General features: G+C 33.3%; 1 protein-coding gene across 11 annotated transcripts in view; it reads left to right on the top strand.

Moving 5' to 3' along the window:
* The window catches only part of LOC142342842 (glutamate receptor ionotropic, kainate 2-like), a 159,149-nt gene that overhangs the window by 115,561 nt on the left and 17,957 nt on the right, over positions 1-25,631 (top strand). For 9 of the 11 annotated variants that reach the window (XM_075394453.1, XM_075394452.1, XM_075394456.1 and 6 more), the window contains 5 exons: positions 10,220-10,327; positions 11,373-11,597; positions 12,038-12,230; positions 19,216-19,401; positions 22,043-22,254. In XM_075394453.1, the coding sequence (XP_075250568.1) occupies positions 10,220-10,327; positions 11,373-11,597; positions 12,038-12,230; positions 19,216-19,401; positions 22,043-22,254 (924 nt within the window). The remainder of the gene's footprint in view (positions 1-10,219; positions 10,328-11,372; positions 11,598-12,037; positions 12,231-19,215; positions 19,402-22,042; positions 22,255-25,631) is intronic. The other 2 variants (XM_075394459.1, XM_075394458.1) reach the window with 2 other exon arrangements.

The raw sequence follows: 25,631 nt of genomic DNA, 5'->3' as shown, positions 1-25,631 counted from the left end.
TGAATTTAAGATTTCACGTATTTTCAGATTTTGCACAACAATTTGTTCGTCAATTGAGTGATGTTTGCAGCATTTAAATGGAGTAAAGTTGTTCTGTCTTCGTGTGTCGTTGTTCTTGTCCGAACAAATCGACTTCTCTGCTACTAACTTTCTGCATACTTCAGTTCTATTTGTATCTGATCTCAAAAGCTCGCATTCAAACTTTAGTCAGCTGAACTGACACGTGCTTTGTAATTTGGGCGATTGGTTATTGAAAAATGATCAAAAGCAGGGCGTCGGAAGTAGCTTTAGTCCTTTCATTTAATTCAACTTGGTCTTTTTGGTAATTATCCCCGATTCATTTTTGCCTTTAAATATTTGGAGCTGGTACCGACAACCAATTTACTTAATTCAAATCAAGCAAATAAGAATTATTATCCAAAAAACTAAGTTTTTACTTAAGTACGGTTTACAGTTACATAAAATCGTAAAAATTGTACTCCGTTTACACAAGAAAATAAAATTCGGATGAAACATACACCTTCCGCCATTGCAGATCAAATTTTGAAAATTGAAAGACCGCAAAAAACCAATATTAACATCGTAGCAAAAAAGAGAAACTTCATTTTGTAGCCCGTACAGACCTACTTTTATAAAGACACTACAAATTTAATCGCATGTTCAAAAAAGGAACTATTTTAAAAATTAGAAAAGGAAAAGAAAAAAGAAATAGAATTGGGTGAGAGGGAGAATATTATAAAAAATAATATTATAATCCTGGTGCGTTAAAATTGTTATTAAATTATTTTAACGAAAAGGCAGTAATGACTGTTTTATATATGTTCAAAAAAGTGCTTTAAAAAATTTTCCTAAATAATCAGAATTTCATATTATTTTTGAGGTATTTCAGCTATTTTGCAAATTTTTATGCTATTTTAGGTTTTTGCCCATTCTTGGTTATCACATTCATTGGGAATTGAAACGGCGTCATAGTGCATTAGGTGATCTAATTTCATTTGACTTACTACTAGCTATCATTTATTTTAAAATGCCTTTTAACTATAAAACGAAATGAAAAACAATTTTAGAATCTAACTGTAATTGCACGCCATATTAGAGCATTTTTTGGGAAACTTGGGAAAACGATTAGAGCAATTTTTAGGCAATCAGTCAATTACTATGTCTTCTTGTTTCTTTATCTGTTTCAATTCTGATGTGCGTCAAGGGAACCAACGGCGGCTATTTTCCGGAAAACTGTTCGCTACCTTACAATTCGCTTTTTAAAATGAAATCAAATTTTTTTACGTTTTGGAAGCCATGTATTCAAAAGAAAAACAACACAGAAATTTTAACATTCTTTTTAGTTTTTCACGGTCTACTTATCTTAGTTTTTATTTTTTTTTTGAGTTATTAAGTTTTCTAATTTATTGGTGTGGTAGTTCAACAAGTTCCCGATTTAGCTATAACAGAATAGGGTTTACTTAATTGGAAAACGAAAAAACCTGCACAGAAGAAATTAAAATTATTCAAAAAGAAACAGAAAGGCAAATTTGTGGTTTTTCTTTTTCTTAGAATCCTTAAAATTTTAATTGAAAGTTAGGTACCCTGCGGTTGTGTTCTCTGAATCTTTTTACCAGACTTTGAATCAATTGAACAACTGTGATACTTTGGATTTACAAGAAGAGTATAGGTATCAATTTTTCTAGAAAATGAGGAAAAGATTAAACAATTTTAGAATATTTCGTCAATTTTTGTATTGATTTCTCTGATGTCCTGAAAAAACTATTTTGCGGTCAAATTAGGGCTTCTGTTTTTTAGACTAGTCGATACAACAGAGGCAGTATACGATCATTTCTGCAGTTGTTTACGCTGAGCCCACATCCCTTAGTCAATCTACAAAAAGAAATAAAAGGATTTATTTATATTTGCACAAATAAGGGATACTTGAGACCAGAACAACAGAAAATCTACTTTTTAGAAAAAATGGAGAACGCTCATTTTTCTGTTTTGTGTTGATTATTGTATTGAAGCTTCAGAAAGTTTTCTATTTTAAGCTCTCAACAGGGTAACAATTGACTGCTAGTTTCACTTAATTGAAAGTGTGATACAGTCACTCTTATTTTTTACCGATGTAAGTATGCAAACTTATGACATCATCAGAAAAAAATGCGTTGAGACCAAACGAAGAAAAAATTATGTTTTCAGCCCTTCTCATCTGTTCTTCTCATCTGATACTTGGTTGAATTTTGATATCTTCATGCTTTAAACCAAAAATTTTTGAATTATGAAATCACCATATATAAGAATCTATTTTTTTTAAATAATCGATACACAAAACGTCAGTTTATAACTGGAAAATTATTTTTTTAAAACTACATTTTCAATTCGTAGTTGAAAAGAACAAAATCTCTTTTTTGATTCGCTTTATAATGTAACATTCAAAGTTGGGCAACCATAGAACACCGGAAATAAAAGTGACTTAAGATTCACTTCATGCCTAAACGAGAACTTGACACAATATTCTACTCCAATTTTTGAAATCGATTTTTTCTTAACTAAAAGTTTTCAATTGGTGCTTCGTTTGAACTTTAAGACTCTAAGAAAATCAGCTACGCATTGCAAGAAATTTGATTACGCAAATGCTTTTTCTTCTGGTAGATAAGTCAATTTAACTTGACGGTTCTGAAATTTTCAGTTTTTGAAATAAAAAAGGTTGCCCTCAAAGTTGCCGCGGAAAAAATGCTTCATTTTGATTTTTGGAAAATCTGACAGTCTCAGAACGAAAAGAAGTTTTGAGAACTTTTAAGAGCATGTTGGAACGTTATGAGCTACGCAAAATCCTGACAATTCCTTTCGAAAATCAAATGAATGATGAAAATTGATTATTTTAGATTTTAGAAATGGAAAGTACTAGGTTTATCGCAATATCCCTAGGAAAAAATTAATTAAATTTCAAATCCGTAAAACTAGGAAGGACAAAGTACAGGACAATTTTTTTGATATTTCATTGTTTCTTTGTATGTATATATACATATATTTGATTGTATATATACATATATATATATACATATATATGATATTTGATTGTATATATACACATATATATATATATATATATATATATATATATATATATATATATATTTATATAAATATAAATATGTATATATAAATATATAAATATATATATATATATATATATGCATATGTATATATATATATATATATATATATATATATATGTATATATATATATATATATATATATATATATATATATATATATACAAAGAAACAATCAAATATCATAAAAATCGTCCTGTACTTTGTCCTTCCTAGTTTTACCGGATTTGAAATTTAATTAATTTTTTCCTAGGGATATTTCGATAAACCTAGTACTTTCCATTTCTAAAATAATCAATTTTCATCATTCATTTGATTTTCGAAAGGAATTGTCAGGATTTTGCGGAGCAATTTTTAGAGATTTATTGACTGTCAATTTTTTCAAACCTCAAAATGAAGCTTTTTTTTCCCGCGGCAACTTTGAGGGCAACCTTTTTTATTTATATATAAATTACTGCTGATAAATTATTCTTCATTAACTGGGGAGTCTGCTTCTTCTAAAACAAAGTAGAAAAAGCACAAACTACAAACCAAGCTATAATTTTTGTTTAGCTGAACGTTTTTGCTTCTGGCTACACAAAAGTAACATGAAAAGAGTAAAATCTAATTTCATGGAAGTATATTTTATGCCAGAGTCTTCAATTTTTAGTCTCTTAGTCTTTGTATTCCCAGTGCGTGATCCAACTGCGTGTGATACACGCTATGAGTGACTTTAGTTTTATCAGAGCGAATGTTGACCTGGATGGGCTGATACCAACGGTTTTAACCCAACATAGTCAGATCAGAACTAGCCTGGGTCTTAATTCCAATATCCTATTAAAAAATGATGACCTATTAAATTTACTGAACTGTTCACGTAATTCATTAGAATGAGCCACAGCGAAGAAGCAGGCGACAGAATGTACGCCTATGTGAATCACGCTCATGTAAAGTGCATTATATGCCTCAAATTAATGTTACACTCGTTCGCGCCATCACTCAGTCTTTTTAATGAAACCTACTTAAAATTATGTGTTTAATTGCTCTCAAACGAAGTTTGTAGCAATTATAATAGTCCTGTCGGATTTTTCTCTTGACCGATTTTTCGTCTGAGGGATCAAAAACGGGATAAACAGGTAGCGCCCAGCGGGCATTAAGTGCCCTTAGAGCCTTTCAGCTCCGTTTCAGCTTAAAATGTTTTGGAGACTTATATTTATGCTGTGAAGGGCGGTTCTTAGAGGTTGAAGACCCCTCCACTGTTGACCCCTCCCCCACTATTGCACACGAATTTTAGCATTTTTATGACGAAACGTGCATTTTTTTCTAATTTTTCGTCATTTATTTTTCCTTATTCAGGTCTTTCCAGACCCAGGGGCCAGCAAACTTCCTAAGGAGTTTGATAATATGTTACTGACAAATTTTTAGAGGCCATGAAATAGTTTTTCAACTTTTAAATGTCACAAATTTAAGCAATTTTTGATATTACTTGCTTTTTTTCAAGTTTTTTACAAAAATTTTTGTCAATTTTTTGGTTTTTTCAGTCTCAAGAGCTAAGAAACCTCCTCTAATGTTTGAAAATAGGTTACTGTATAATTTCTAGATGTAATGGAATGTCTTGCAAGATTTAAACATTACAAATTTTTGTCATTATTTGGACAATTTTTGCCTTTTTTTCAATTTTTTGACATTTATAGTCATTATTCAGGTTTTTTGAGCCTGAAGAATCACAAAACCTCCATTAGGAATTGATAATAAGTTACTGGGAAATTTGTGTTGGTCATGGATTATTTTGAACCTTTTAATTTCAGTTTTAGCAACTTTTTTTTATAAAAGGTGCAATTCCTTTAGGTTTAAATTTTTTAGTCATTTTTTATGTTTTTCCAGCCTCAAGAGCAAAGGAGATTCCTCTAGGGTTTGATAAAATGTTACTGCATAGTTCATAGACGTAATGAAATGTTTTTCAAGATTTTAATATCACGAATTTAAGCACTTTTCTAAAATATTTGCAATTGTTTCATGTTTTTGATTTTTTCCGGCACCATTGGCCCTGGGACCTCCTCAAAGTTTGATAATAATCTGCTGCATAAATGTTAGAACTAATGGAAAGATGATCAATACTTCTTATAACTCCAGTTTTAGTATTTTTTGGACAAAAATATAAAAAATTTTTCAATATTTTGGATATATTTCATCATGTTCAAAATGTATGGATCTTTATGATTCAGTGAAACTATTTCAGGCTTGAAACAGGGATACAGGATAGTCTCGTGAGACAATGAAATTGTTCTCAAGATTTTAATATCTTGATTTTTAGCAAGATTTTGTTTAAATTTGTAATTTTTTCCAAAATTTTTCATTATGTTTTGTCCTTTTCTGGGTTTAACAACCATTAGTGTCCAACGAAACTTTTTAAGTCTTGGAGATGGGTTAATTGACAGAAGTTTTTTATGGTGTGAAGGGCGGTGAAGGGAGGGTTGAAGACACCTCCACTGTCGACCCCTCACCCACTATTGCCCACATCCACGCCACCCCCGCGCGCTGTTATCCCCTCCCCCCACTGTTGCGCCCCCATCAGCCCTCGGTGCATCCCCCTCCCCGTTTCTAGCTACTAACTTACAACCGCTCGCTAAAAACACGTAAATTTGTACTATTTTGCACAAATTATGTTTGAAATTTTTTTGTCATATTTTAGATTTCTCTAGCCTCAAGAGCCACGGAAATTCTTCTAGGGTTTGATAATATGTTACTGCATATTTTATGGATGTAATGGAAGGTTTTTTCAAGATTTTAATATCACGAATTTAAGCAATAAACTAAAATATTTGCAATTGTTTCTTGTTTTTGATTTTTTTCCGGCACCATTGGCCCTGGTACCTCCTCAATGGTTTGATAATAACCTGCTGCACAGTTTCTAGAGCTAATGGAATGGTGATCAATACTTCTTATAATTCCAGTTCTAGTAAATTTTGGATGAAAATTAAAAATTTTTTCAAACTATTAGAAAAATTTTTATCATGTTCCATGTGTATGGATTTTTATGAGCCAGTAAAACTATTTCACGCTTGAAACTTGAATACTGGATAGTCTCTTGAGACAATGAAATGGTTCTTAAAATATTGATATCTTGAATTTTAGCAAGATTCTGGTTGAAATTTTTTGTCATTTTCTGAGTTAAACGACCATTAATGGCCAACTACACTTTTTAAGTCGTGGAGATGTGTTAATTGACAGACCTTTCTAGCCAAAAAAATTGGTGTGAACTTTTTTACAGCGAAGTTGAAAACTTTTATTTTTTATTTTGCCTTTCACCGTTTTTTTCTTTATGATTTATTTAATAACAAGGCTAGAAAGCTAGAAGTTGCAGAGGCGAATGCCATCATGGAAGACAATCCTATATCTCTTTTTCTCTCTGTGTCGGTTAGGGTTTCGTTCCTTCTCTTTCTCGTTCACATTTTATCTCTCTCTCTCTCTCACTCCATCTCTATCTCTCTCTCTCTCTCTCTCTTTGTTGATGCCGCACTTCAACTGCTGTTATGTAGCGTAATGCCATCATCTCTGATCCTCCTTAACAATGAGTTATAGTAGAAATGTTTTTATCATAAATGACTTAACAGGCACTTTTTAGGAAATCATTGTTAATTGCTCTCAAAAGCAATTTTTAGCAAATATATTAATCATGTTTGTCTCTTTTATGCAATTTTTCGTTTGGCCGATTTTTCGTCTGACCCATTTGACTTTCTTCTTTAGAAATGGGATAAAGAGGTAGCGCCCAGTTTGCATTCAGCCCACTAGTCTTGAAGTATGCAATTAACAGAAACTGTTTTGGAGACTTATACTTATGGTGTGAAGGGCAGCTCTTAGAAATTGATCCCACACCCCCCACCCATCCACCGCCCCACATCAGTCCCCCCAATCCACTTTTTCACCCCCGTTGGCGTGCACCCCCGCTGCGCTCACCTTACGCCCCTTCAATTAATCTAAAGCTAGCCTCACTAAACCGTGGCTAGCTACGGACAAATTCAACCGCTTGCCGGTCGTTTGAGAGCAATTTCCCCGACGTTAGTCGGTTATTTTTTTATATAGCACGTTACAATGTAAAAAATAACATGAGGTTATATGTCAACTCATTTGGGGGTGGCAGTATAGATTCGATAACTACTCGCAGATTTTGTCGTTCAAAAATTGAAAAGTTGTGCATATCTCTTGAACAATCTGTGCTGCCTGTTTAGTGGGCGATAGTCAACACAGAGGTAAGTTCCAGTACACTGAGATGTATTTTATAACATTTCTGTTTCCCACTTCAGGTTTTGAAGAATGAAGTGAGATCACAATGATAAGTTTCTACTTTTAAGGGGTGAATTTCATTATGTTTTATTTATAACCCCTCCAGCTATTTCTTCTGTCCATTTCAAAACAAATTTATGAGAACAGAAACAGGTGTACCATATAAGGAAACCATCTGGAGTACTAAAAAGGAAACGAAACTCCGAGTCAGTATCAGTACATAACAATGACGAACTTTGCCGAGAAATTATAAAATCTGATATACTATTTTTTTACAGTTACTTTGCTTAAAAAGTCCTTGGAACAAAATTACAGTCCGTTTTCAAGTCCCGTGGTTTTTATGTTTGAAATTGGACAAACTAAATAGAAATACCCGCAAGTGATTTCTCCAGTGTCAATTTTGGCATTCTGCCTGCCTTAAATACTTTCAATCGGATATTGAAGCCAAATGAATTCATCCAAATTCTACATTGAAACACTGGTGAAAAAATGCTATCAAAGTTATTCTAACTGCAGTTTCAGAACACAACATAAACCAACTGAGTGACGTAAGAACTCAGTATATGAAAGGAAATATACCAAAATTGGTCTCATTTGAGAGACTCCTTTCGCTGGAAAAGTGTCATCTGAGCTAGAAACTGAACTTATCGGCAGGGATAGAGGGACTCTCAACATAACAAAGCTTTCAAGTTCTAAGCAAACACACGAAGTGATTCAGCTAGAATAAATAGCTCTAATCAACTGGCAAAGCTTTGATCGTACTGTCATTGCTGGAAAAAATTAAAAATTGTTTCCCATACTAGATGAACTGTGCCGGTTGTCTTGCGTGATCATGCTCCAAAAAGATTGCCAAAACTTGCTCTCTTCGAAATCTTATTGCATACATCGTGATCTTTTAAATATGAAGAAATCAGAAATTTTAATTCGGGAACTGATGCTACTTTCGTTTTATGTTTACGATTCAGATTCCTTCTCCCCTTTTGTTTCCTTGAATAGAAATGCGCAATTTTTTCCACAGTGCAAAAATTCAACGTGGGACATGATTTCTGTTAGAAGGTTGAGAAAGAACAACGTCAAGTAAATTGTGCATAAGATAAACTTAACATAGCTTGACAAGAAGCTCTACTTGTTCAACGCTTACTTGGCTAGCGAAAGGAAGACTTGAGGAACAAAAAAAAACGTGAGAATGGGTTATAAGAGAAGCTCAAGTGAGCCAAAGACCAGTTGTGTGAAAACGGGTAGCACACAGGGCTTGCAAATAAATAAGAGATGCGGCTTCGAATCCAGTACTGGTCCATTTTCACATTAGTTGCGCCTGTTTAGACCCCCTAACAATTTCATTTGAAAATGACGTGAAAAACAGTGACCAAAAAAATTGACATTATCTTCTCGATTTTCTCGAGAATTTATTTAAGTTGAAACATCTGTAGACATGATAAGTACCTGTTTCATCATGTTATATTTTTTTCATGAATAGAATTTTTTATCACTATAGTAGTCTGGAAAGTATTTAAATCTAAATGTGCAGTTCGAGGCTTGGCTACGATGTTAATTGCCAGTGATTCTCGATTGTAGTTACCGGATGAAATGACTAATATACATGTGTTGACACATCAACATTCTTACGCTCACCCAATTGATAAGCGGTATTTTAAAAAACATCGTCGCCTATTGAGAGCATACAGTGTGTTAAAGAATTTTCTTGCTGGTCATGAATCGCCCAATGAGCGGGAGGATCAAACTAACGAAAACGTCAACATCATGAAAAACAACGACAATTGCTCGAAGAGTGACTTTTTTGTCAAAGAAGATAAAAGGGCTAAGAAAACTGGATGAAGACAAATACACGAGACGTATGCTAACTGTCCACTGAACTGCTCCTTTTGAACTTTGATTTTGTATAAATTGTGATGAATTGTTGAACAGGAACAAGTTTTATCAAATTCTGTTTCAATTGTTTTATATCTAAATTTATTTCAACACTAAAAAGTAAAAAAACAACTATTTAATCTAACTTGTAGAGAATTAACCGCTTAGTCTTGAGGACTTGTCCTTTAAACTAATTGTTAAATTCATGCGTATTGAATTGAAACACATATTGAGCTAAAAGTGTAAACGTAACTAAAACTAAACATATTATTTTTCATGCATTAAATTTCGTTCCCAAATCAAGAAACATCACTGTAAATTTGAACTTCAACGGAGTAACAATCGTTCCAGGAAAAAAATGCGTTTAGAGCGTGTCAGCGCTTATTTGTTCGGTTGAATAGTTGAGCAATGAATTATGTATTTTTCAGTGATCATTTTGTTGCCAATAAGTGACAAGTGCAATTTAATATTTCTTCAATGAAAAACTTTTATTTTTTTTGATCCTCACAAGTAAAAAGAAGCTTGATTTAAAGTCACTTTTGCGCTTAAATTTTTCTCTTTTTTTCTTACCCGTCACTGTTATTTTTTTCATGGAATCTGTATTAATTTAGAAAACATTATTCGAATCAGTAATTGATTTGAGATGATAAAAAATGACAAGAATTTTTCTAAGCTGTGATCCAGAGGATATTCTTAAATCATACGACCTGACCAAATCAAACTATTTGAGCCACTACTGAAGTTTTATGAGTAAAGATTAAAACTACTGATAAAGGATATTCTTAACTATCTAATAGGACTGTTGCTCTGAACGGACTGCTCAGTGTATAATGATAATTACTATTATCAATTAGACAGATCTTCCATTTATAACTGTATGTTGAATACGTTCAAAAAAGAAAGAAAGATCACGGAGTTCAGTAAACATTTTAAGAATAAAACAAAAGATAAGTACATTGTTTTGACAAGTTTTGCATGGTTTCAGGTTGGCAACTGGACCAATAGAGATGGGGTCAACATAACACAATCTAGCCAACTGGTCAATGCCAAGAGTCTCATGTCCAACAAGACTATCAGAGTGACAACAATCGTCGTAAGAACCTTTTATTTCCTTCCCACTTCACTATTTCAGCCTCTTCTCTCGTCTTGATTATTCCATTTAACAGCTCTGACATTGGGCAAAATGGCGTTGTTCATGACTATTTTCTTCTTTTTTTACAAAAACATGATAATTAAATTAAACAAAGGCCTCGGTAAATGGCTTCAACATGCTCTAAATTGTTCAACCATTAGGAGACAAACAAACTGTTGTTAATGAATTCAAGTCATTTGGCTTCAGGGAAAATTGGTTTAGTCATATATTTTTGAACGCAACTTTGTCCAGACATCTTTAGTACCGGATTCTTGATTTAGCAGTACAAGATCATGTTTCAGTACTGATAGACTGAATCTCGCCCAATCAGTGGGCAGATGAAGAACGGCTACGATGTAACCTGTCAAACACAGATGAAATTAATTGGTCAAAACAAGTCGTCTTTCCTCCTGTGGAAAATAACAATATTTTAGCGTAATCGGTCTCAAATTTAACTTTAATAAAATTGACGCTCTTGATTAACCAAGTTCACTTATGTAGTTCCTTGTCCTGATATACTATAATAAAAATTACCCGGGTGTAAAAAGAAACACGCGTGACGTGTCTTGGCGGTCATAACCAAAAATCATATAAAACTTAATGTACGGCTTATAAACACTTGAATGATCCTGCAGAGTGTTGCGAATATGAAAAAAACTAGATTTTTTGAATATCTAATAGCCAATATGATTCTATGTTCATCGTCTCACTCCTGTGGAAATTTTCAGTAAATTCTGCAGTGTTAGTGCTGAATTAGTTTTTAAAATATCGTGGGAAAAGTTCAGAGTTCACTTTTCATATTTTCAGCACTTATTAGCTCTTTTCGGCGCTTTTCTGCATTCTTATAGTAAAAATAAGTACTGAATTATCCCTTTACAGCATTTTTCAGTTTTTTCCCCTAAAAATAAGCGCTTAGCTATCGCTGAAACGTGGAACCGGGCTCGCGTTAGGAGTAAATAATACCCAAAGATGTCCAAAAAAGTAGTTACCAAGATTCTGATTTCAGACGGCGCCGTTCACTAAGAAGAAACAGTCGGACGATGCACAAGAATTAAAGGGAAATGACGTGTATGAGGGATACTGTATAGACCTCCTGGAAAACATGGCCAAGTACCTGGCCAAGATGGGGGTGGAATTCAACTACGTCATAAAAGAGGTGGCGGATAAAAAGTACGGCAGCAAAGGAGATGACGGCGAATGGAGTGGGATGGTGGGCGAACTTATGAGAGATGTTAGTATTGGACATTGCTGGCGATGATTTTAATCCTTAACTTGGAATTTTGAGCTGATCATATTAACATGATGTTTTTTAATGTGCAAAGTTTGAAACTAATTTTTGAGAGCTTGTAGTATACGTGTTGCCTTCCAAGTAAGCAAGTACATTTTCTAAGACTTTTTCGAAGAGTAAAAAATTTCCGCGTCTTCGAAATCAGTTTTAAGTATAGGCAAAAGTATTGATATCACTCAACCTTATTATTCCGATATATTTCTCATAGGTCAATCCATTTCTTCTCAGATTCTTGCGAGAACTTGCCTAAATAATATGAATCGTTGTAAGAATAATGCATAAAATCATTAGATGTTCGCAAGAATCTTTAAAGATTTTTATTATGAAATGGACTAGGGAAAAGAGCTAGAAATTGTTTGAAACAGTTGTTATACTTTGTTTAGGAAGCGGACTTGGCAGTGGCGCCTCTGACGATCAATTATTTGAGACAAGATGTGATAGACTTCTCGACTCCCTTCATGAATCTGGGAATCAGTATTCTCTACAGGATGCAAGAGAGCAAAACTCCTTCCATCTTCTCCTTCCTCAAACCACTCCATTACGACATATGGATGTACCTCATTGTCTCATACATAGGTACCAATGTTCATTTTTAAGTAGTTTTGAACAAGTACAGGTCCCAGGTCGAAGTCGAGGTCCCAGGACTTTTGATGAAACCATCTTCGAGAACACATCGGACTTTATGCGCTCGAAGGAAAAAACTGCAAAAATGTTCGAGCACACAAAATTCTATAACAATAGTTTAGAACTTGTCTGAACGAGGCTCATTTCGGTCGGTAACAGTCTGATCAGAGTCTGATAAGAGGTTAACTCCATTCTAGCGTCAACTAGTCTGATTAGAGTCTGATTTGGGCGCACACTAGTCTGATCTGAGTTCTCATTGAAACCAATGCCATAACTCATCAGACGTTGTCGACTTAAACAGACTAAAACAAAGAAGAGGAAGGTTTACGTGTTTGGATGGTTCCAATGAAGATAATTTATTATGTGAACATTGCTATAAATTCCAAAACCCGCATTTCAATTTTTTTTTCAGTGATCCCCGTAACCAGAAAAAACAATCTGCAAACTCTATCAAAGATAAATTTGAAATTTTTTATTTTTTGCCGTATATTTAATTATCTTGAAATCACTGAAACGTAATTAATATGTACAAAATACTATTCAAAAAATCTACTATTGTTGTTATTGGCTTATTTCAACTCCACTTTTTCTTGATCTCAATGTAAATCATCTATAAAATTAGACAGCTAGATTGAAATTCCCATTATATTTGACTGCCAAAAAACGGAATCTAGCCGTTCAATCAAAAAGTATAGCTCAGAAAAACATGCTTTTTTGGAAAAACATATAAACAGTAGAGGACAAGCAAAGTACAGAATGCAAATCTTAGCAAAAATGTCTAAATATTTTTGTTCCGACCCCTCTTGAGGGGGGAGGAACTATATACCAAATTGTTTTTTTTTTCTGTTAATACAACTTTGACCGATCGATATATTCATCGTAGAGTTGTGAGTGGTATCATTTAAAAGCCTGTTCAGCATAGAAAATAGAATTAAAAAGATTTTTTTTTGAATTTTGTATTCTAGAGCGAGTTATCGTGGTTTAAATTTTTGTGAAAATTAGACCGATTTGCGTTATTTTTTTCACATTTTCCGGAAATATTGCCGAAAAATTCGTCAAGTCGTCAAGGTTGATAAAACATGTGAAAATTGTTCACAATAGTACTGTTGATTTTATTTTCTAGGACAAAAAAAGGTGTTGACTATTCTGATTTAATCTTTCGGCTAAAATTTTGGCTAATTGTTTCAAAAATCAAAATTTTGATTTGAATTTGGCAACAGTACACACACAAAACAGCTAATACAATATTTGTAAACTGCAAGGGAAACTAGTCCTACTTTGAATTCCATTGAGAGTAGTCTGAAATTAAATTTTTGTCGTGTTTTGCTAACTTTACTCTATGATTATCAAAAACACAAAATTTATTTTTGATCTTTTTACTAACAAATTATCTAGATCTAAAACATTCGAAACAAATGAGTGCTCCTAATGGACAAAAGGCAATAGCAAGGATAGTTTTTTTCCAATCTTGGACTGTTACGATCAAATATAATTCTGATTGTAGTCAGTCAGACTTTTTTTTTTAAAAAATCGATCTTTTTTATGTGAATTAAAGAGCAGAACAAATCAGCTTATTCTTCTTTTTCTTTCTTCTTTCTAGTCAATTAAAATTCAATCTATTTTGCGGTTTTACAATTTAATTTATGGTTTTCTGTCTTTGATACTATTAGATTTCACAAATTTGGTTGACTTTTAGGCGTTGGCCCATTTTTCACAACTTTTTTCGTTTTATCACTTTATCACATTATTTACATTTCACATATTACATTATTTACAATAAAAAAAAAGACACAATTGAACTTTTAAAAGTCTTGAAAGGCATAGATTATGGTTTTAATGGCTTCGACACCCCTTTCTCGAAAAAATTAATTGAATTTTTCACGGATAATGACAGGTCTCTTTGGTTTTTGAAGGAAGAATAAATGACCCAATATTGTGATTTGAGTAGATAGCTGACGGCTTTCATGACTTCGAAAACAGTTGCTTCCAAAAATTGAAAAAAGTTTTTTTAACTTTGCATTTCTGTTCTTTTTTGTCAAATTTTTACCTAGTCTTGTCAATTACAAATCATTATTTTCTTCGAAGAAAGGTGCAAGTGCACAAAATTTAATGTTTTTAAAGAATTCGTTTTGAATTTACTGGCCTCGGCACGGGTGTTTTGCAAAAAAAATGAAGTTATTTTTTTTGTCTATATTTGACGTTCTTTTTGTAGACGTAAGGCATATTCTAAATAATTTTAGATCTCAAGCGCTCCCTTTGTTCGAAAAAACAAACCTATTTGATTATTTCTTTTTGTAGCTAATGGTTTTTTCATGACTTTAAGAAATAATTGTTTTCGAAATTGAATGAGAGGTCGCATACCAGACTAATGACGTTCATGGGGGCTCAATTAAACATCTTTTTGGGGCAAAATCTGGCTTTACCGTCTCGGCAGCGTTTTCTCTCAATTTTTAATTGAATTTTTGTTTGTTGTCTCTGTTTGTTGTCCTTTTGTAACCACATAAAAATTGAATAATGACAGGTCTTATTGCCCTCCTATAGAAGCGTATGTGATCGTAAACATTTTGGATGTTCTCATTTGTTACTTATTGTTTTCATTACTTCGAATTTACTTGCTTTTAAAAATATAAGCCAATTTCTTAACTTTGAGTCTTTTTTGTTCTTTTTTGTCTAATTGTTGCCAGTCCTTATTATGGAATGGCTCATATCTTTTCTAGTGAGGCAAAAATTAATGTTTAGTTTCAATTTTATGTGACGCTATTTTGACTTATTGATAAGTTTTTTTAAATGGACATAAATTTTGGACGCAATTAATGTTTTTTGTTATTGTTGTTTGATTTTGTTTTTCGTCTTGACTTGATTTCTCAAAAATGGCAGATGTCATCAATCTAACGCGGAATTTTTTTCCACTGAGTTATGTGTGATGCAGGCGGTCTCTTTGTTCATACACATCTGTTTTTGAAAAATATTGTTTTTCATTTAGTAGACATTTATACCAATAATGTGGATGGGCGGGGTCGGAACTTTTTGTGTGAACGCTCATTAACGGGCCTCCTTGTTTTTTTCTCTACTTTACCGTGCATGCCAATTAATTGAGCTCGCTCGGTGTGATATCAACTTAATACATAATTTGTAGTATTTTGAGGGCAGTTTTAAACAGATACACGATGAACTTTCAAAACCGTAGAAGGGTGACAATATCGAAATTGAAAAAAAATGGGGTTATTCGTGCCGCATTAGTCAAAATAAAACAAAATTATAAGAGCTGGCAAAATAATAAGCAAGCATAATTTAAATTGAGATGTAAGGACAGGAAAATTTTTTTAGAACATTTTAGAAACTTCATGAGTCATGAGTCTAAGACATAAAAGTTCAAAAAAACTTAAAGGCTTTGGAAAAATTATGAAACAAAAGTTATCGATGTATTAAAAATTGAGAACTATTTTGACACTCTTTTTTACATTATACCCTTTTTGCTGAGAGAATAGTTCCTCCGGAATAGACTTGGCAAAAATTCAAAATCAGAGATAAATTACCTAAGCCTCAAATGGTAAGCCTTCGGATGATTAAGAAACTAATTTAATCGAAGTTGAGGCACAATCAAAGCTAAGTCTGAATCATGATTTTGAACAGATTATTTATGCTAATTGTGACAAAGAATTGAGCAGAAAGAGCTAATATTGAGTTAATTTGGAAACTTGTTGTCTGAAGAAAAGATGAGACGCTAAATATCCAACAAGGCGACTCGTTAATGTGCGATTGCACATAAGGTTCCGACCCCGCCCATCCACAATTTTGGCATGATTGTCTACCAAATGAGGAACATAGAAAAACCCAAAAATTCAAGTACTTTTTAAAAAAAAATTGGTGCATGAACGAAAAGATAGCCTCCAAAGCAAATAACTCAGTGGTGGAGTAAAAATGGTGCATAAGATTGACGATATGCGCAAGTAATAAGAAAGCGAGTCAAGACGAACAACAAAATCAAACAACAACAACCAAAACTAATTACATCAAAAACTTCATGTCCGTTTTAAAAAACAAAATTTAGTAACAAAATCAAAATAGCGTAAAATAAAACTGAGATTAAACAAAATAACTTGTAATTCACCAGAAAAGATATGGGAGTAGTCAATTAAAAGGCTTGGTAACAATTAAACAATAAAGAACAAAAACAGTAAAGTTGAAAAATACGCATTTTTTAAAAACATTAATTTCAAAGTAACGAAAACCATTAGAAATCAACGAAAATATCCCATAGGTGAACGATTACCAATTTTTCTATAGAAGGGATTTATAACTGCCGGTATTCAATTTTTTCTATGCGGTTAAAAAAAACAACAATAGACAACAAACAAAAAATCAATTAAAACTTGGCAGAAAACGCTTTCGAAACCGTAAAGCCATACTATGGCCATCAAAATATGTTCGATTGCACTTTTTCCGAGCAAAAATAATGTAATATCTGACCTCTCATAAATGAAGCTAGGTAACAAGTAAACAAAAATGAAAAAAAAAATGCTAAATTAAGTCCCAATTCAATTTTTTTTCAAAAAATAAATTTTCAAAGTCATTAACGCCATTTATTACAGAACGAAATAACTATAAAGTTTCGTCTTTTCTTCCGAAGGAAGCCCTTGAAAAAGGCAATTATTCAATCACTTTTGGGATTGTGTGACACCAATCCCTTTTGATACCTTCCTTTGCAACAATATTGCCATATTTGGCCTATAATTAACGAGACTAGATAACAAACAGACAATAAAGGCAAAAGAATTGCAAAATTGAAAAGTGTTTTTTTCTTAATTTGGAAAACAATTGTTTTCAGAATCATGAAAGCCAATCAGCTATTTCACTGATATCAGAATTTCGGCTAACCTGTGCCTCCATGAGAAACCAATGAAACCGGGTCAATGAACAGAAAATTCCATACGACTAAAACAACAAAGTAAAACCGACAGTTAACGAAAAAATTCAATTAAGTTCTTCGAGAAGGTAGTGTCGAAGCCTTTAAAATCATAATTTATATCTTCATGGATTTCAAAATTATCAATTCTGCTCTAATTTGAAAGCCAATAAAGTGATATATGAACTGTCAATAACGTGATAATGTAACAAAACTAGAAAACGTGAAAAATGGGCAAATACCTAAAAATAAAAAAAAAGTGAAATCTATCAGTATCAACTCCAGAAAACCATAATTTAAGGCGTAAAACCGCACTAAAGATTGAATTTCATTTCAATGGAAAGAAGAAGCATTCTCTCAATGCTGACAATAAGCTACAAGTTGACCAAATTAAGAGAAAAGAAGTCAATAGAGGCAAATTTCAATAAGTCATTATATAGTTAAAAATCAAATACTTTTAAAAGTAAAAAGGACCATAAGCTTTCAAGTAATCAACTAGATACAAAATGCGGCAATAATTCGGAAGGCAATTGGACCTATCATTAATGAGCTTTGGTTTGAAATGTTCTGTTATTTAATTAATGTAGAAAAGATCGAATTTTTTTTCATAAGATCAACTGATTACAATCCAATTTATATTTGGATTATTCCAGTTCAAGATTGGTCCAAAACTAGCCCTGTTAATTCTGTTTGTTCAGATGGAACACTAAATTTTTCGAATGTTATAGATATTGATATTTTGTTAGTAAAAAAAATCAAAAATAGATGCTGCGTTTTTGATAATCAATTAACAAATTTAGAAAAAAAGGCAATGTTTTAACTACAGAGCTTTCTCAACGTAATTTGAAGTAGAAAAAGCCCTATTTTGAGTCTACAAAGATTGTGTTAGTGGTGTTTGGGTCTGTACTTCATGTAAATTGAATCAAACTGGACTAAAAAAACTTACTTCGTGCAGTTTTTGATGAAAAAGTCTTAATTTTGAAATATTTAGCCAGTTTCTTTTTGACAAACAAAATAATAAAAATAACTTACAAAAGATTTTCGTCTTTACAAACAGAAATCAACAATACTTTCTTAAAAAAACAAACTTTAGCAAAATTGGCGAAGTTTTAGTCAAAAATTCCGAATAATGTGAATAAAATCTCACCGGAATTCACTCTATTTTCTCAAAATTTATAACTCCCTGTAAAAAATGAAAACTAAAAAAAATCTTTTTAGTTCAATATTCTATGCTGGACAAGCTTTCTAATGATATCAGTCTCAACTCTCTACGATGAATATATCGATCGGCCAAAATTGACTGAACAAAAAAAACCCATTTGAGTATATAGTTCCTTCCCCCTCAAGAGGGGTCGGAACAATAAGCCGAAGTAACCAATAAACCAAAATACTCAAAAAAGGCCTAATCTTTTATCAAAAGGATTATATAGCTTAACTATACGTAAACACAATTTAAAATCGCCGTGGCCGTGCCTCAGTGATCCATAGGATTTGATATGACGTGATGGCTGAGAGGTAAGCTGTGTGATTGACACGACAATGCTCGTTAGTTCGATCCCCTGCCTCTGTGAAGCTGTCTGTGTCATGATGAGCTCCTACTTAAGCATAGCTTCAGGTTGACCATAGCTTGACCAATGTTGGCTGCAATGATGGTATCAGGTGAAAGTTTCAGACGCAACAAAAAGTAGCCATAGTCACCAAAAAAGAGCATTCACGCTCACTAAATGAACGGAAGAGTCTGAGATGTGCGGAATAATAGAAAAAGGACAGTTGAGAACAGGCAACTGTTAATGCAGACTCAAAGCCTAATGCTGCTCCGCTCCTCAGTCACCCCCCATCACCCCGGTTTAAAAATCAACAAAAACAACAGCCGATTGTTAACATTTCATGTAGGCTCTGCTCATTTTCGTTGACGAATGCTACTTTTTATGAAACTTGCGCTGAGCTGTTTTGATAATCCTTTTTTCCTACAACTTAACGAAATATTTCAATTACCCCGAGTACTTGATTGTATTGTTAAATTGTGTGTAGCCATCAGTATGGTGCTGTTCATCATGGCGAGATTCACGCCGTACGAGTGGTACAGGCCGAACGAGGACTCGGACGAAGTGGAGAACCAGTTCACTCTCATCAACTCCCTCTGGTTCGCAGCAGGAGCTATGATGCAACAGGGCAGCGAGATCAGCCCACGCGCACTCTCCACCAGAATCATATCCGGTACGTCAATCCAACTTGTGTCTCTATCGAAAGATCGATACTTATACAAGACATTTGTCCTACCTACACACGACCATTTCTTGTTACAATACTCATGCTGATTGGTGCAACCAATACAAGATGTTACTTATATTAAAAATTTTGAAATTTGTTGAGCCCACCAAAGAACCGAATCTTGATACTCCTTGATAAGAAACCTAATAAAACATGGTAAATCTCTCCAAGATACTACATGACACTTGCTTAAAAAAACCATCAAGATCTGTGCAAACTTGCCAGATGTTTACGTGGGTATCAAGAAACAAGATCCCGACAAGACAACCAAGAGAGGTTAACCATGCCATGGCAAGACATACTAAGTTGTAAGAATATGTTCAGAATATTATTGACTTCCCCAGCTGAGGTCCCAGCCCCAAAGTCGGTATGCCCAGACTAATGATGAACGCACGAGTAGGCATCGCGCATTCAAAAATACATTGAACGCACCAAAGTCTAGTGAACATTATCTGAAAATGAACCCACGAAAGACTGAACGTAAAAGCACGAAAATTTTACAGGTACTTCTGTCTGTGACAGTCTGGACACACCGTTTTCCGTCTGGCACCTCAGCGTGGGTAGTTCACTTAATAGACATAATTAGAGGAGAAAGGATCGATTGGTCACCCACGCAAGCATTAAGTTATCACACTGACAGTTTTATATTGTTTCATTTCAGAGCAGTCTTTCTTCTTCATATCTCAAAATAGAACAGTGACGTCATTGTAGTCAAACTATAATCAAGCAATTCAAGATACTTCAATTTTTCCTTGTTCAGCTGATTTTTTTGAAGTGTCTAAAGTTCTTTTAAACTAAAAAAATAATAAATGACTAACAGCTTTGCAAATGGAACTTTTTAATGGTAAAAATAATGACTATGACCTCCTATTTTTCTGCCAAGCATTCTATTTGCGTCATAATATGGTTGAATAAACTCATGGCATTTGGTCTCATACATTGGCATTTGGTCTCATACATTCGAAAGTGGAAAAATTTACACTTGTCACTAAATAAAGTGAATCTTTTAAATCGTAAGTATCAGTTTATAGTTTCAATCATCGTGCGTGACAACTGTCATTTATCCGCTCTCTGCGTTAATATATTAAAAGAGGAAAAACAATTTTCCTAAATATACTTTTTTGAGAAGTCATGTCTCCCATTAAGTCCAGGCAGGTTAGCGCAACCGTTAGTTTTATTAGTTACTGAATTTGAAAAAAAAATCAAATGATTTTGTTATTGACGCAGCCATACTGTCATCTTCTTAGCCCGCATTTTTTTGCATTGTATTGCTGCTCTGTTTCATAATGATTTTTTGCTGAAAGAAGCTGGTCATGACTTGAACTTTAACATTTTGTTTTCCGAACGTCAACTTTTGTTTTTGAACGTTGATTACTGTTTTCAAAGTCCATTTTAAAAAGGATACGGTCTTTTAAAGTTTTGACTCTTAACAGTACCCCCTACCCTCTACACGTAATCTTACCCCAAACTACCCATCCTGCACCCCCCTACCACCCCATCTCAATTAACTACCCAACCACGCCAGCAGACCTTCCTCCTTTGGTCTGGTATAAGCGAAGTTTCTTTAATTGTTGTTATTTGAGGAATCTGTATTGGTAATACCAAATAGACGCAGGATAAACAGTAACTTTTCAAATTTTCTATACTTGAAATTTTAATTATCATTTTTGTCTCGGTTTGTCTCTTATATGCCCCCACTAAGTTTCAGCTGGTCAGAAAGTCGGTTGTTGCATAGCAATGAAGAATGAATTGTCACAACTTAAGTATCCCATAAATTAGACAAAAAAGAAATTTTAATTTTTCTTTTTTAGAAAACTTTGTGATGTTAGTTTTTGAAGAGCTATGCAGTTAGTCTCATGCTTACACTTTAACTCCCTACTGGTCAATGATAGGCTTTAACGTAGATTTAACCTCTGGTTGAAACTGGCTCAAATCAAACACCGGTAGGAGCAGGCTATGATACAATCCCTTGTTTTCGAGAAAAATTCGTCCCTCGTTATTCAGTTATGTGTAATAGCCATACCATTTTTTCTGTCGACGCTTTAGCGCTCCTGTATGTTTTTTTGAATACGCCAAGAAAAAAATTTTTTCGTTTAACCTAATTTTAATTTTTTGATGTGACATCTACCCGAATTGCCTATGATAGTTTCATTCTTCTCTCATTTGGCTGAAAGTGCTTTTTAAAAAGAGTTGCTCCGCAAAGCAACCTAAAATGTACAGAGTAGATAACGAACTCAAAATTGCAATTAGTTGCCAGGTCTAATACTTTTGCTAATGATACCATTCCCTTTATTTTCTCATTATGAAAAGGAGCAGGCCCACTTGCGAAACAGTAGTCAAATTTGTCATTTTTTGTTCTTGTTTAAATCCAATCGGTGTCATGGGAGTCATTGGCGCCTATTTTTTCTGCAATATGTGGGTATGTTTTGTGTCAGTTCAATTTCTTTAAAGGCGATAATTTTGCTAAAATTCTTTATAATAACAAAAATTCAAGACCAAAAATTTAAGATTGTTTCTCAATTAGGTTTTTTTTTTCATTTGACCGTTGAATAAAATTAAGATAAAAATATGTGTATGTGTGATGCAGCTATGTGGTATCTGACAACAGTGATCGTAATCGCCTCTTATACGGCCAATCTGGCTGCGTTTCTCACTGTTACCAGAATGAAATCCCCAATTGAGAATGAGGAGGATTTAGCCAGACAGACAAAAATCAAATACGGAGCTGTCGAACACGGCTCAACCTACCAGTTTTTCAAGGTCAAAAGAACCCTTCAGCCAAGAAGTTTGTGCCGAAAGGTGTGAACAAGTTTAACAGCCATTCAAATAGACATTTAAGTTCAATTTCAAGGAACAAATGTAAGTGATTAATATTAATAATTGTTTGACCATGACAAGATGTTTTACAAAGCATAATTCTCATTTGTCCGATTATCTAAAGCCGATCTCTTTCGATTAAAATTGTAAACATAAAAGTGAAAAAATTTACACAAATTTACCAAAGAAAAGTAGGGAAAACAACACCCCAATCGAGACTGGATGGCTCTCTTGTAAGATCTGGTAAGAATCTTGTAATGAAAGTTTAACTTGCAAAAAATACAAGAATATGCTAGATGAAAAGTTATTTTGCAAGATTTTGCGAGATCAATTTCTTTTAGTCGAATAGGGCAGTGATATATTTTAGAACAGAGCACTTAAAATTACACTACTTTAATATGTTTATTAATGAATTTTAGAATTTCCCGAATTTGGATTTCTGCTGATAGAGATGCACACTCTTATTTTACTAGTGATAAATAAATATGACCGGAACTTAAACTTGTTCACATCTTACGCGACGAGCTTCCACGTGATATCATGTTAAAAGTGAAAATACTGCTGGCCATTTTCTATTTTTCACTGTTGCATCACAAAACGGGGAAATTGTGTTCAGTGGCGCATGGAAATGATTTGACTCTAGCTGGGAAGCAATCACCTCATGTTTTAATGTGAAAGCTGCCCCCCACTTTAATTAACCCAATTGATCTCCCAAAAATACAGTTCCTAAAATTTGAAAAAAAGTCTACCGATTGCTGAATCTGTTTCATATCATTTAGCGTTGTAACAACACAGGGCTGCAATTTTTCTAAAATATGAGACAAACATGTTCAAAATTTGAAAGATTTGACCAAGTTTTCGGAGCTGAACGATTAAGTACAGCCATGAGCTGCATTTGCAATAAGTAATTTATAATAATAACAGTGATTGATTGCAATTAAGCATGCGTGGCGAAATATGTCCATGTTGAGGCTAAAATGGGAAAGAAGTAAATAGGATGTTTTCACTTAGAGAAATTGAAATTGAGGAAAGAAGTCAACCGATTTAGAATTGATTGTCAATTGTTTCCAATACAGTAGTTTTAGACATGTGAAATCTGATCAGTTTGTCTATGTCGTAAACATAGATTTCTTCATTCAATTCTCTTAGAAATCTTCATGTTTTCAATTTTTAAAAGCGCCGCAGTTCAACGTGGTAATGGCAGCATTTTTGCGCATCATTACCTCATATTTGTTATTCCATGTGTTCTTGAATGATAGTTTTCCTCCTCGTGAATGATACTCGTTGTTATATTGTCATTGTTATATTCAAAACCAACTTCTCCAAAAATTGCATTGCAATTTAACAAAAACTGCGGTTGTTTGATTACTGATGTGTTTCAAAAAATGGTCATTTCCAACACAAATGAAATAATAATTGATATGTCATAGCAAATTTTCCAAAAAGAAGGAAATAATTGTAGCCAAACTTGTTTCCCTGATCACTTAAAAAATAGAAAGGAAACTGTTCACTTGAGAATCTTGAACAGTAATAGAACAGTCCTAATTTTTTGTAACGCAAAAATTACGTTACAAAAAAGCATTTGCGTTAGTAGCTTCTGCCGACGTTGTCAAAACATACATTGGCTCAAGTAACGTTTGCCACTATTGTCACCAATTGCTATTAACAACGGCCCACTTGAATAAAACCTAAATAGTAAACTATTGCAAAAATAACGTTAGCATTAACAGGAAGGCTCGCTTTTTCTGTGGGTGGCGCCGAATGTTCCCACAGTCGTATTTGAAAGCAAAAGAAATATCAAAGCATTATACCTGTGACTATATTGCAGACACGTTTGTTTTTGAACTAAACAATGTATCTATCAAGTTGCTACACAAAGGTTGACGTTATTTAGCTGAAGATTGATATAAAAACGGGGAAAATATTTGAGTTTTAAGGGGAACCAAAATCCAAGTAACCTTTAAGTACGACTAAAACTCATTTGCACTCTTGATCAGCTTTAACCAACCAATTTTGCTGAAACTTATCTTCACTAACATATTTCATTTTAGTTTCATTTTTTTGCATCATTGATCTTCTTTAGAGATCTATTTCAGAATTCTAAAGACAAATTTGATGGTTTTCATTTTAAATTAAAAATTTTTTGTAATCTCTATTTTTTCAGGAAGGACGCTTTTGTAAAAAAAAACATTGCCGAGCCTGACTGTCTAAGTTACAACAGTTTTCACGAAAACAAATTTTTTTCGTAGCCATGAAATTTTGATTAAATATTGCACAACGCTGCAAACCGAAAAATGGTTTTGTCTCAATTGTCAAAATCAATTCGATTATTTGGCTTACATTTTCAACGAGAAAAATGTCTCATTTTTCCCAATTATTTCTTAGTAACTTCTCTTTAAACGCAAACAGAACTAAAGAAAATATACGAGTTGATGAAATAAACTTGGGTTGTCACATTGAAAGGAATCAATCTGTTTGAGAAAGTCGGAAACATAGCAGGAGAAATCCGGGAAAACAATTTACGAAAAAGACAACCAAAAAGCGTTTCTGTTTAACTAATTATTGATTGCGTTATTGGTGACGGTTATTTTGTCGATCAAGCGCAAGAGGATACGGAAATGAGACAAAAGGTGTTATAATAAACTCTTTTAAAGCTTCTGTGGAGTCAAAGTAATCGAAATACAAGTTGGGGCACAAAATAAAGATAGCACACTAATGAATCTCACATCACATTTTACTAAAAAATAGGTACCACAAAAATATTGCGCAATTGAAATGAGGTCAAGATTAGCAAATTCGATTTGGCGTACCGAAACAGCTGGTGTATCTTTTATTAAATAACAATTAATTTTTAAAATATTGCACACAGACTGAACAAGTACTAATGAAAAATTTACGAAAGTGTGTATTAGACTTTTTTTTGAGAAAGGAGGAGTTTTTTATTTTTACTTGAACAAAATGCAATAATGGAGATTACCTTTCAGTCCTTTCTGATTTTTGCAGAAAGAGAAATTGTTTGTCAGCACTGAATAGAAAAATTGGAGCTTTCGTTGAATATAGTTTTAAAATTTGCTTCCTGAAAGAGAAATGTGATGTTTTCCTGAAAAGAGACCGGACAAATTATCAGAAGAGTAGAGGTTAGCAGATCATTACTAAAATTTTTGAAAAAGAAATATAGTTTATTGGGGAAAAGCCATTTTTCTAAGCACTTTTATTCCATGGCTATGAAAGAAACCCCCGAAAAATAAAAAAAAACTTGCCTTTTTCAAAACAGAGTGTTGTCATCAATGACGATCAGTCCAATCGCCAAAAAATAAGAATAGAAAAACTAGAACGACAAATTATCAAACTGTTTATTA

This window comes from Convolutriloba macropyga, chromosome 7, assembly GCF_964194025.1.
Source record: "Convolutriloba macropyga chromosome 7, txConMacr16.3, whole genome shotgun sequence".
NCBI lineage: Eukaryota > Metazoa > Xenacoelomorpha > Acoela > Convolutidae > Convolutriloba > Convolutriloba macropyga.
The sequence above is the reverse complement of the archived record's forward strand: the minus strand, read 5'-3'. Positions and strand labels throughout refer to the sequence as shown.